Source organism: Synchiropus splendidus, chromosome 18, assembly GCF_027744825.2.
Source record: "Synchiropus splendidus isolate RoL2022-P1 chromosome 18, RoL_Sspl_1.0, whole genome shotgun sequence".
In the NCBI taxonomy this organism is placed as follows: Eukaryota; Metazoa; Chordata; class Actinopteri; order Syngnathiformes; family Callionymidae; genus Synchiropus; species Synchiropus splendidus.
The window spans coordinates 1,714,406-1,726,242 of record NC_071351.1 but is presented as its reverse complement, the minus strand read 5'-3'; the positions used below and the strand labels follow the sequence as shown (position 1 = coordinate 1,726,242).

Sequence of the window (11,837 nt, the reverse complement as noted above, 5' to 3'; positions counted from 1 at the left end):
CGTAGACATGGCACTTTTGCTTTACTAGTCAGGTGTACTTGAAAACCAGTCGACCAAAACGGTGTACAAGTATTTAAAAGTGTATTACTTGTCGAGGTAAAACAAGGTCGATATCACTCATGTCGAATTCATGACCCAGCGTCTTTCCATCATTTACATTTCAACTACTTCACGCAGCGGTTTACGCGACCTTGTGGGAAAAAAAACAGCTCTTCCAAATGGGCCAAACCAGTCCGGTTACTGCTGCAGGGGTTATTCACGGATGATGAAAGGTTCACTCTCACCGCATTAGTCTGCAGATTACCTGCACATTACATGCAACTCAGCGGTATTAAGCCCTGAGGATGGAATTACTGTAAAATGTTCAAATGTGAACAAGGTAAATTGTGTTTTTCTTCAAATCAAACCCCAGCCCACAAACTCCAGAATGCGTACCAAGGCAGGCCAGGCTGCTGAAGGGACACCGCTGCTGTGGCCTTGGAGGCCCGTGAGCTGCAGGCTGTCAGTACAGAATTGCATCATCACAGCAGACTGGGCCTGTCAACAAATTTGCAGGTGAACAATGACTGAAATGTCTGCCAGGACTTGGCCTGCGGGCTCAACCAGGCCTGAGTAGGAGCAGAAGCCGGGTTAACACTCAGACCTGGCAGGCACAAACCCGGTAGGGGCCTAAATACTTTAGGTTCAACTGCTGCCCACTGGTGTGTGGGTGAGGCACCAGTTTTGACGTCACATCTCCAGGCCCAGGACGACTTGGTGGGAGGATGGTGGCTGCCTGGAGGCGGCTCCTCACTCTGGTGACTGATGTCCAGACACAGAAAGCACCAAGCTCAGAAACGTGTCCCTCCTGCAGAGTGTCGCATGTTGACATGGAAGCACTGTTACTTCAGTCACCCTGGCTTTCCATATCCTTCATGACTTGTCATTAGCATTCAACTTTACACTGGATTTCGCTTGTGTGGACATGTTTTAACATGTTAAAGGAACTGTATGTTTTGTGATGTCATTGGACTTTCATGGCAGCTTTGGGTTTCAATAAAAGTGGGAAATGAGCAGCAGACAGACAACTATTCTATTGCAGTACAGACTTAACCCTCGTCCTCCTCCACCCCATGAAACCTCACAGTCCTCATATAATGCCCCAGCAGTCTTTCTAATCTCCCCCAGTTTCTCCTTCCCTTCTGAAAAATGTACTTCACTGCCTACTTCTTCAAAGCGTTTCTTTAATTCAGTCAGTCCTACATTTTTAATATTCCAGTCCTCTTTCCTAACCTTTTTTTTCTGTAGACTTCCACCTTCAGCATTCAGTCATTCAAGTGAGTTTCTCGTCATAATCAATTTTTTTTAAAATAAAATGAGTTTATTTCCCGCTTACCTTCAACACAGACTAATGGAGATGATGGAACGACCCATGGTGGGTTACACTGCCATCATGTGTCCATAATAGATTATTGCAAGCTTTAGATTTATTTATTTTCAGACAAAAGAAGTGCAAAAAAAATTCTATTGACATGATTCAAAGCAATCGCAGCAACACTTCTTTTCTGAGCAATATATACACTTTAGAGAATAAAAATACACCAACTTCAAGAATAGTTTCAAAGGAATCACTAAATCGATTTCCAAAACCTGAGTTCAAGAGTCTTCAGTCAAAGTTATTGATTTTAGCAAATGCTAAAATGCATCAAAATGATGAACATCTCAGATTAAATCTCAGCATCTCAAAATTCGTGGAGAGAGGAGTGCGGCTCCGGAAGTTTCCGGGTGTCACAGTTCTGAATCAGACTGAAGTAGAAGTGTACGATCTCCTCAAAGTTCTTTTTGGAAAGTCGTTCGTTGACGCCGTGGAATCTAAGAAGAACAAAAGATTATATTTTCGTATTGAACTGAAGAGGTTTTCCCACACACTTTTATCCCGTAACCTTGGCATTTACATAACCCTGTGACCAAGTTAAGAGTGTGTCTGTACATTTAGTTCCAAAGCGGAGGGGGTGGTTTATAATGTGTGAGCGATCATTACAACACACTGGACATTCAGTCACTGCTCCAGAGAAAACGTGGACTTTGTAACTAGGTCATGCAGCTAAAGCAGAGTCATGAGAGCAGACGCAGTGTGAGAGACAAGACTGGCTTTAAATAAACATACCTCTTGGAATCACCTGGTTTAAACCACAGGGGGATGAATCGATAGATATCTCTGGTCAGATCTTTGAAGTGGCGACTGTCTGTGTTGCCAACGCAGACTCCTGCACATAGTGACCACGAATGGAGACCCAGAACACGCATAGTGGAAACTTGAGAGCCTACCTGGAGCGACTGTGACAGTCGGGAACAATTCCAGCACAGTTTTCTTGATGATCTGAAAGCCAAAAGACCTTTCTTCAATTGAGCTGACAGGGAGGGGATCAAACCCATCCAGGAGCTCCATCTTCACACGGTCGTCCCCCACGGTCGCCTCGATTTGATCCAGCACCTGCGACGTGAAACTCTTTACAAACATGTTTTGGTGGAAGCAGAACCGAGCCGAACTTGCCTCTTGTAAGGAATGCGCCGAGTGGATTCGTAGGTTTACATATGCTTCAGCGAGAGATGGGATCACATTCCTCTGCAAACCAACAGCGTCTGGATTTATTTATGCCTTTAGAAAGACCAACTAGAACGTTTACCTTAATTCCAGCATTAAACATGGTCACTGCCGTGGTGGTTCTTACAAGAGCGTTCGTGTCTGACTTCCTTTCCAAAACTCTGCGACCAAAACAGGGTTTCATGGTGAGACATAGGTTGATTCCATCACATGCATCACAGCACATAAGAAGGGACATAAAACATTCAAGAACTCAAGATTTAATTACCTGCCAAGCATCGGTGAAAACAGCCACAAGTTGGACGCTACCAACTTTATTGGCATTTGGAACTGAAATGAGAATTAACTGCATCATTTCAGGAAACAATTTGGGTTCATGATAAAAATCCCGTGATCAAAACCTCAAAATCCCACTCCTAAAACTGAGTGAACATTCCGACCTGATGGGCCAGGTGCTCGAATGTCTCTCGCTCCGGTCCATAACCAAAGAATCTTGGCATGGGGTTGTCTTCCAGCCTGAGAAGAAAGTACGCGCCAGCATTAACCTCGACCAAGCACAACTCAAATCTGCTCCATCCAGCTGATGACTCCTTGGAATATCCGCGGTATTAGTGTTTAATAATTCACAAATTCATCTTCATATAAAATGGCCCTTAAGTCAAAGATATTTTTAACTTCAGAGGACCACGTTCATATTCAAGGAGCAAAAGCAAGAGGACAATGTTGATGAAAAGCCAGACAAAGAGGTAAGCAGCACATAAACCAACTCGCCTTTTGACAGCGGCAGCTAAGATGCCAATGCTTGTCTCACGCGGCGGCATGGATGAATGACCTGGGGGAGCAGAGACACTGAGCTTCACTGTGGCAGCTCCCTTTTCACTGATCCCAATCCTGAAGGGCACAAGGATCTGTCAGTGTTGGCATGCAGCTGAGTCGCACTCTTCGTCTTACAGGGCCGCCGGGCCCTTGAGGCCGCTGATGACACCATCGAGCACCGCCAGACCTTCGTCGAGGACGAACAACAGCTGCACATTTCGTTCCTTCAGTAGCCGCACTATGTTCATGGCTCCATTTAAACCACTCACCTTTGAAAAGACAACAAACGCACAGGTTGAGGACACAGGAAGTTGTGCCAAAAGCAAGGTCAACTCAGCAGCTTTGCGATTGTAATGAAGTATTTTACTTCTTCATCATGACCGAGTCCGATGTAGAATCCTCGACGTGGCTTGTATCCTTCGATCAGCAGGTACTCCAGAGCCTGTAGTGTCCCCTGGAAGAAAGAGTAGTTCAATGACACATGAAAGGAGCATTACAGTTTCCACTTTCAGACCAGGTACAGTGAAAAGACGCAGCTACCAAACAACAGCTCATCACATCCGCGACCAAGGAGGTATATCTTTTTTTAATTATTATTATTTGGAAGTGGAGAGTTTCACCCCGGTGACTACTTCTGTAGTTCTTATACATCTATGGGAACAGCAAGACGACGAGGGCGGTTCTCTGACCATCAGCGAGGCCTTGTCGTCCAAGGTTCCTCTGCCGTAGATGAAGCCATCTATTTCTCGAGCAGAGAACGGCGGCGCATCCCAGCCGTCAGACTCTGAGGCAGGGACCACATCAATGTGAGCCAGCAGGATGTAAGGCATCAGCTCGGGCTGCGATCCTTGAACCCAGAACAGGTGGCTGTAATTTGCCACCACTTCATGATGGACCAAACTGGACGAGAAAACTGTTGGGAAAACTGAGGAAAGATGCTGTGAGAATAGAAATGTCAGAGGTAACTACACAGTACTTAAATTCCTACTCGACAATGCTTCCTGAGGACTGAATCGGCTGGTAAAAAAAACACTTAAATGGCCTCGCGACTGACGGGTGTTTGGTGTCGACAACAGCCAAATCATGCGGCTTCTTCTTCACGCCAGAGCTGTTTACCTCGCCGAAGGAAGCGGTGGAACTGAAGCAGCGCGGTGGTGTTGATGTCCGTCTCGGAGTAGGACACAGTCGGGATACGGATCGACTCTGGATCAGTGCAAACAGAAACCAACGTGACGCTGTAGCCGTCTCAAACCAAGCGCGGCCGTTTACCTTTGAAGTGGTCCAGCAGCTCCGTCCGGCGGCTGTGGTCGATGTTCAGAGAGAGGTTTCTGGTCTGTTCCCAGCGCGCCACTTTCAGACCGACATGGACGTCCAGGGACAGAGCCCGGAGAAGAACGACGCTAAATAAAACCAGCACGACAACAGCCACGCTAATGGACAGACACTTGAGGAACCTCAATATTCCGTTTTTTGTGTCGGTGCCTTTCATTTCGCTCGGTAGAAGACAGCAGCAGACTCCCAAGTTCCTCAACCAGAACTGACAGGGAGGCAGCAGCAGCTTGATTGGTCCAACAGCAAACGACGCACCAATGGGAGCGGACGAGGGCGGGGCTTAGGGCCCACCTGACCTTTCGCGACCTTTCCACATGTTTATTTCAAACTATAGATTTCGGACATGACTTGACCGGTTTTCTACAACAGGTCAGGTCAAATGAAACAAAGACGTTGTGAAAAAAACATTTCTTTATTGACATTTCCATAAACATTTTCAACTGAAAGAGCAGAAACCCTCTCAGAATCTTCAGTAAATAAGCTCAGGCCAGACCAAGAGGTGTTTCTTGCACCTCTGACGGAAGCAGAGCTCTGGTTTTGTGACCAGCATAGTCAGAAAATAACTCCGTGACAGAGCAGTCTTCAACACACGTATAGATAAAATACAGCAGACACGTCAGAAGTGAGAACACCAGCAGGAGAACGTGGGTGGGAACAACTTGGCGCTCCACTTCCAGTCTGGCTCTGGTGACGGGACTGAGCGGGGCGTCGGGGTAGTCGTACAGGACGGGCCTTTGGGAAGCTCCCCTGATGGGCCGCCGACGAGTTGCACTAGGGGAAAAGGTTTAGTGACAACATTCAGGAGAACAGTTTTGTTTGACTTTGTACATCAGCAAATCTCCATCCATCCATCCATCCATCCATCCATCGTTGCCCGCTTATCCATTGCCAGGTCGCGGGGGCAGCAGCTTCAGGAGGTCACGCCAAACGCCCTTCTCCCAAGCGACATCCACCAGCTCCGACTGGGCTATCCCGATGTGCTCCCAGGCCAGCGTAGAGATACAGTCTCTCCACCTGGTCCTGGGTCGACCCCTCGGTCTCCTCCCTGCTGGACGTGTCTGGAACACCTCCAAAGCGAGGCGTCCAGAGGGCATCCTGATGAGATGCCCCAACCACCTCAGCTGACTCCTCTCAATGTGGAGGAGCAGCGGCTCTTCTCCAAGCCTCTCCCGAGCGACAGAACTTCTCACCCCATCTCTAAGGGAGACGCCTGCCACCCTTCGGAGAAAACCCATTTCAGCCGCTTGTATCCGGGACCTTGCTCTCTCGGTCATGACCCAAAGCTCGTGATCATAGGTCAGGGTCAGGGTCAGGACGAAGATTGATCGGTATATAGATAGCTTTGCCTTCTGGCTCAGCTCTCTCTTATGGACAAGAGCGCGGCAAAGGGATTGCAATACCGGCCCTGCTGCCCCAATTCGCTGACCAATCTCCAAATCCCCTCACATGAGAACAACACCCCAAGATACTGAAACTTCTCCACTTGAGGCAAGATCTCAGTCCCATCCTGGAGAGAGCAATTCATCCGTTTCCTGTTGAGAACCATCGTCTCAGACTTAGAGGTGCTGATCCACATCCCAGCTGCTTCACACGCAGATGCAAACCGATCCAGCGTGAGCTGTAGGTAACGCGATGATGAAGCCATCCGAACCAAATCATCTGCAAGAAGTAGAGACTGGATCTTCAGGCCACCAAACCGCAAACCCTCCTCACCAGAGCTGCGCTTTGAAATCCTGTCCATGTAGACCAAGAACAGGATGGGGGACAAAGCACAACCCTGACGGAGACCAACCCTCACTGGGAATACATCGGACTGCATCTAAGAACACAAGCGTGCTCCGGGAATACAGAGATTGAACAGCCCTCAGTAGAGAACTACTCACCCCATACTCCCGAAGCACCTCCCACAACCGATCCCTGGGCACCCGCTCATACGCCTTCTCCAAATCAGCAAATCTTTACTTTTTAATCTACACTTAAATTGTCTTCAACCACTTCCACTAATGCAAGACTACAAGAGATATTTGGAGCCTTTCCCCATGCATTTCTAGTCCAAGAAACTCTTCAACTGACTAATAGACATTCTATTATGACAGGAAGCTGCTCAGCAATGCTGGAGTCTTGGATGCAAACCATGACAACCTTAGAAACAGCTCTGACTCTCTGCCAGACACTTGTACCTAAAATCCCGACTGCAGCATCCGTTTCAAGGCACAAACCGACAGGGTTATAGCCTTTTCAAGTCATCCAATAATCACATCTGAGGGACATCAGTAATTACAGTAGTTACACCCTCTACTCGGCACAGACGTAAACAACTGCCGTTCATTACACTATTACACTTACTAGATTCCAGATGGCGTGGTCTGGAGATCAGGGACCAAGTGCGTAAGAGGACTCGAGGGCTCCTAAAATTGATAAGAGAAATATAGTACGCAGCAAAGACAATGGCATCATTGCAAGACACCCGAGTGCTGTGGAGCAAGACGAAAAAGGTCAGTGGAATAAAACCAGCCAGCCCAAGAAGACGTGGTGCCCGGTGCTGAGAAAAACAATTTTTGAGTGACAACCAGGAAAAGATTTGCCTTTAAATCCTGCTGAAGGCGAAACTTGGGAGTGTAGTATACAGACTGTTCCGTCTTGGCTGTGTATGATACTTCGGTCTATGGAGACAATCAAGATTACGGTGTAATTCACTCCTCTGAAGAGTCTCTTCAAGTACAACGCGGCGTGTCACTGAACAAGAAGTGCACTACTGACCCTGCTGGACTGTGACCGACGCCCTGGAGCATTGGCCTCAGGCGTCTCACTCGCTACGCTTGATAATGACTTCTTTGTCTCCATCTGCCGACCATAAGGCGAAATTACATCAGCGCGAGTTTCCCCCCCGCCCCGAGAATATTGACCACAAAGACAGTGGATTTATATGTGATACTTTCCTCCTTGACCATTTCAGTTATACTGAAGAACTTTGCAGGAGAAGTGGGAGCAGTGGACGCTGCTCTGGATGACACCTGTAAGTGTGTATTAGTCACTTTAAACCATGGTACGAACATAGAAAAAAAAGATTGCATTCATCCAAGAAAGCAATCTGAAGGAAAAAAAGAGGTAGAGAAGAAAGGCCCACCACTAATCCTGTGCCTAGCGGAGGAGCTACTGAGGATGTTCTCCTAATCCCTTGAAGCGCTGAACCACTCGATGTCATAGCATTCCCTAAATCCCGCTTGGGTGCCTGCTCCCTGGCTCCCGATGCATGAGGTCGCTAAAAAAGTGGCACCAAAACGTGAAGGCCGAGTCAGAACGTTCATCAAACCAATCGAAACCAGAACATGATTTACCAGTCGTGATGAAGGCATAAAACACTGGGGATAAAGATAATCATCCCCCTGATCACGCAACTGTCCCTGAGACAAAGAGGTTTGGAAAACGCCTTCAGTTTCAAGACAGATTCACAGCCGAACTGCAATGGCTTGCTCTCACCTGCTCCTCCACCTCGGTTTGTGTGCTTCCTCTTGAACCTGCACAGACATTCCACAGCAGTTTAGTGGACTGAAAAGATGATGAGCAAACAGACAAAACAATGAGTTTTAGAAAACACGAGGAATAAACATCCAAAACTACTTAAACATCTCACTATCGAAGGCAGATGTGATCAATGATTTTGTCATTGAAATAAGGCACTGGGTGCATCAGACAACAGTGCTGAGCAAAAAGACGTTGCACTCATAAAAGACAAATTTGTGACCAACCTAATTCTTGATCATCATCCAGCTCCTCCTCCTCTTCTTCTTCTTCACTGTCAAAGCACCACTCACTTTCCACCACACCATTAACTCGCTGAGTTTCGACAGGCTGAAGCAGTTTTCGGAGCTTGTTCTCGTACACAGACCTTGTGGAAGCTGGTCAAAGCAACACACATCTTGATGGGTGCACGGAAACCTTCATAACAAGTGGATCCCTCATCAAAAACGCTCACCTACAATGGGCCCAGGTGTGACCCCATGTGCCAACAACGCAGCTTTAAGGTCATCATCAGTCAAGACACTGGGGTCCACAATGGTTTCGCCATCCTCTGGACCCTATTCAACAGTGTCAAAGTTCAGTTTCGGGATCATCATTTTTTCTATTTTTCTCAACCCATGCGTCTGTGTGTTTGAGGGGGGTGTGAATGAAAAACCTCACAATGTCCCCACAGGGATAGCAATACAAATTTGTTTGTGTGTATGCTCTTGTACTTGTATCCCCGCAGACGGTTAAAATGACAAAATAGCTGGGTTATTATCATTGGGTTTTAGTTTGGATCAGAGTGAAGGTTAAGTTCAGCCATGTGTTTTAGATGGTTAGGTTTAGGGGGAGAGGCTGGGGAAAGGGTGATGTCAATGGCGGTACTCACTGAGATCAGAAGACAAACATTTGTGTGTGTGTGAGAGAGTGAGAGTGACAGAGAGATACAGAGAGAAATATAGAGAGATAGAAATTATATACATGTGTAGAGAGAGAGAGAGAGAGAGAGAGAGAGAGAGAGAGAGAGAGAGAGAGAGAGAGAGAGAGAGAGAGAGAGAGAGAGAGAGAGAGAGAGGAGAAAGAGAGAGACTCTGTTGGACATGAGAGCTGCACCATGCACCAGAGTAACGGCCTCGCCAACCACAAATAGCGGAGGGCAGCAGGTGTCACCAGCTGATGCAAACTCAGTACGCAGTGAAAAACAAACTTCCTCAGTAATTCAACTCGCGACCCCACTTGCTCCCCGTGACCTCCATTGCCACCTCTCACTGCAGCCCGCTGAACCGCTGAACGTGACCTGGTTTTTGATGCGATGACTGCATGGCTAAATATTAATATAGTAACAGTTCAATAACTCGCCGTTTTTGAAGCCCCTACTCGCTGAATCACGTTTTAAAGAGTGAACTCTTTTGGCGCTACTGGTCCCCGGGTCCGTCCCGTCGCAGTTTCATCGGCCTTCGGAGTCGGAACCACACGGAGTGGAAGACTCACACTCTGCTGCTGCTGCTCCTCCTCGTCGCTGGAGAACTGCGCTTTCCTCTGCTCGACGTGTTTCAGGTGCAGCTCCACGTACACCTGCTTCCGGCTCTTCGACGGAGGCAGCGCCACATTGTGGGCGATCAGATCCGACTTGAGCTGAGATATGGAGAGCTGAGACGGGTCGTCCACAAACGCGGGCATGTCACGCAGGTGGTCGCGGATGAGCGCGTCCGCGGGTGCAGGCGAGGGAGGGACCGCGAGGTTTTGAGCGGACGGATGACGTCACGGCGAACAGGACGCTTTCAATACGCGGAATCAAAAACGATCGCTTTGTGACTTTAGTTAAGAATTGCTGTGACTTAACCCACGGACAAAACTCGTTTTAAAAACGTCGTTTATTTACTATTCTTTTCTCATGAGAATGAAGCGGTTATTCATTTGAAATGGTGTGTTCAAGTGCTCCTTGGAATAACGCGTTTCCGTGAAGGATACGCACACGCTTCCTCATGTATCATTGACACGAGCTACAAGTAGCGCCCACAAATGCCGTATTGCTGATTAAAATGAGCCGGTGAAGCACAAAGTCAAGTATATGTATACCGGAAGTCGAACACACTTCCGGTCAAGACTTTTATTTGTTGTGTGGCACTTATTTATTGAGTGAGCGTTGTTGTTGCTAATATACTTTTTAATGATTAATCTATGAAAAAAGGGGGGCGGGGAGGAATCGAATTGTATGTATCATTAACTGAGATGGATGAAACATTATTCGTCTCAGAATTTTAATCAAGGTTAGTGTGTTAGTCCAATGGACTGTGAAACATGTTTATTACTGGGGTGCAACATTTTGTCTGTGTGCTGAGCCATGAAGCTGATGAATTCCAATGATGATTTTATGAACTCTGCAATCTCAGGCAGATTTCTTCGCTGAGATTTCCCAGGCCGTCCTTCCTTCCGGAAAGGCCGGTCAATATCCACACTGGCTTTGGAGCTTCTCCTGCTCTCTGAGTCAGAGACGGTTTCACCAAGTCATAACACTGATCCAAAATTAAATTGCCCCACCTTTGAATTCCCCCGAAGTGTTGCTCCCTGACTTTGGTTGTTGCTTCACCCTGCATTCTCTGAAAGAAAATATACCTGTCATGAGACACTGTCGAGTGTTGGGCAGCACCCACAAATTCAAACAAAACAATGATCTAATATTTGGTGTTGCTAAAATACTTTATTTTTCCAGCCCAGAGATTATTTTATATTGTTTTGAGTGACTGTACAATTGATCAAACAACCAACTGTTGGGTCCATTTGCTGTTTAAGGGCCCAATAATAAAAACCAATTATTTCCTCAGCATCTCAACATCGACGCTGAGGAAAGACAAAAGAAACTTGTGGGAACACTCATGCGCACGGCCACTAATGAAGATAATGGGCGCTGGATTGAACAGCAAAACGACCCAATCTGGCTTCATTCAACTCAAACAAATACTCAACTAAAGTCAATTAAAGCTTTTTAACTGGGTACAATTAAGAACCACTCTGTCCGAGACGAGGAGGAGGGGGCGATACAATCAATGAGCGCCGTCTAATTACAAAAAACAAACCCCAATAATTGGATTCCAACTTTTCCAGTCACGCCGCGAATACAAATATGAGCTGATAAGGGAGGCTGCGTGTTTACATTCCATTCCAGCGATATTTGAACAGACTTGATCAGCTGCTCCCGTGTTTAATTTGCCTCAGTTTCAGATTAAACAAGCAGATTGAAGCGTGCGCAAAATTAAATAAGAGAAAACAATAGTTTGTGTTCGCAAATCCCTGAAGTTGAAAGGGTCCCACGCTTTCGGGGGACCTTTGATCTGTTAATCCTTCATGCGAAAATGCACAGAAATGGAGAGTCAAAAATAACAAATTTATATTGAACGTGTATGAGCTAAAATAATAGATTTATTTGACAGGCAGATGGGAAAAGTTCCTTTAAAATATTGGAATATGTTGATGAAAAAAAACTCTGGCGCCTATAAAGTTAGCTGAACCTCTGGTTCATTAATATTCCACATTATGAAGAGCCATATATAATGGTACCACAGATCACGACTGGCTCTCGGGCCTTTAGTGTGACATGGCT

General features: G+C 46.7%; 2 protein-coding genes across 5 annotated transcripts; both read right to left on the bottom strand.

Moving 5' to 3' along the window:
- Window positions 1-1,350: 1,350 nt before the first annotated feature.
- Window positions 1,351-4,935, bottom strand: pm20d1.2 (peptidase M20 domain containing 1, tandem duplicate 2). Of its 2 annotated transcripts, XM_053849494.1 has the most exons (13): window positions 4,670-4,932; window positions 4,517-4,603; window positions 4,090-4,325; window positions 3,768-3,854; window positions 3,536-3,669; window positions 3,356-3,475; window positions 3,025-3,100; window positions 2,853-2,914; window positions 2,667-2,745; window positions 2,534-2,605; window positions 2,308-2,473; window positions 2,147-2,246; window positions 1,353-1,851 (listed from the first exon to the last, which is right to left on the bottom strand). In XM_053849494.1, the coding sequence occupies exons 1-13, from the start codon at window positions 4,887-4,889 to the stop codon at window positions 1,722-1,724; spliced, it is 1,569 nt and encodes a 522-aa protein (XP_053705469.1). In that variant the 5' UTR covers window positions 4,890-4,932; the 3' UTR covers window positions 1,353-1,721. The 2 variants fall into 2 exon arrangements, with proteins under 2 accessions (XP_053705468.1, XP_053705469.1); XM_053849493.1 differs by having other exon boundaries at window positions 1,351-1,851; window positions 2,308-2,605; window positions 4,670-4,935.
- A 110-nt stretch (window positions 4,936-5,045) lies between these two features.
- Window positions 5,046-10,767, bottom strand: lemd1 (LEM domain containing 1). Of its 3 annotated transcripts, XR_008412966.1 has the most exons (9): window positions 9,728-10,767; window positions 8,709-8,811; window positions 8,482-8,631; window positions 8,213-8,250; window positions 8,071-8,136; window positions 7,860-7,994; window positions 7,493-7,746; window positions 7,079-7,395; window positions 5,414-5,503 (listed from the first exon to the last, which is right to left on the bottom strand). XR_008412966.1 is itself a non-coding variant. In XM_053849508.1 (6 exons), the coding sequence occupies exons 1-6, from the start codon at window positions 9,914-9,916 to the stop codon at window positions 5,215-5,217; spliced, it is 831 nt and encodes a 276-aa protein (XP_053705483.1). In that variant the 5' UTR covers window positions 9,917-10,767; the 3' UTR covers window positions 5,046-5,214. The 3 variants fall into 3 exon arrangements, 1 of the variants encoding a protein (XP_053705483.1); XR_008412965.1 differs by having other exon boundaries at window positions 7,079-7,746; XM_053849508.1 differs by lacking the exons at window positions 7,493-7,746; window positions 7,860-7,994; window positions 8,071-8,136 and having other exon boundaries at window positions 5,046-5,503; window positions 7,079-7,140.
- Window positions 10,768-11,837: the final 1,070 nt, after the last annotated feature.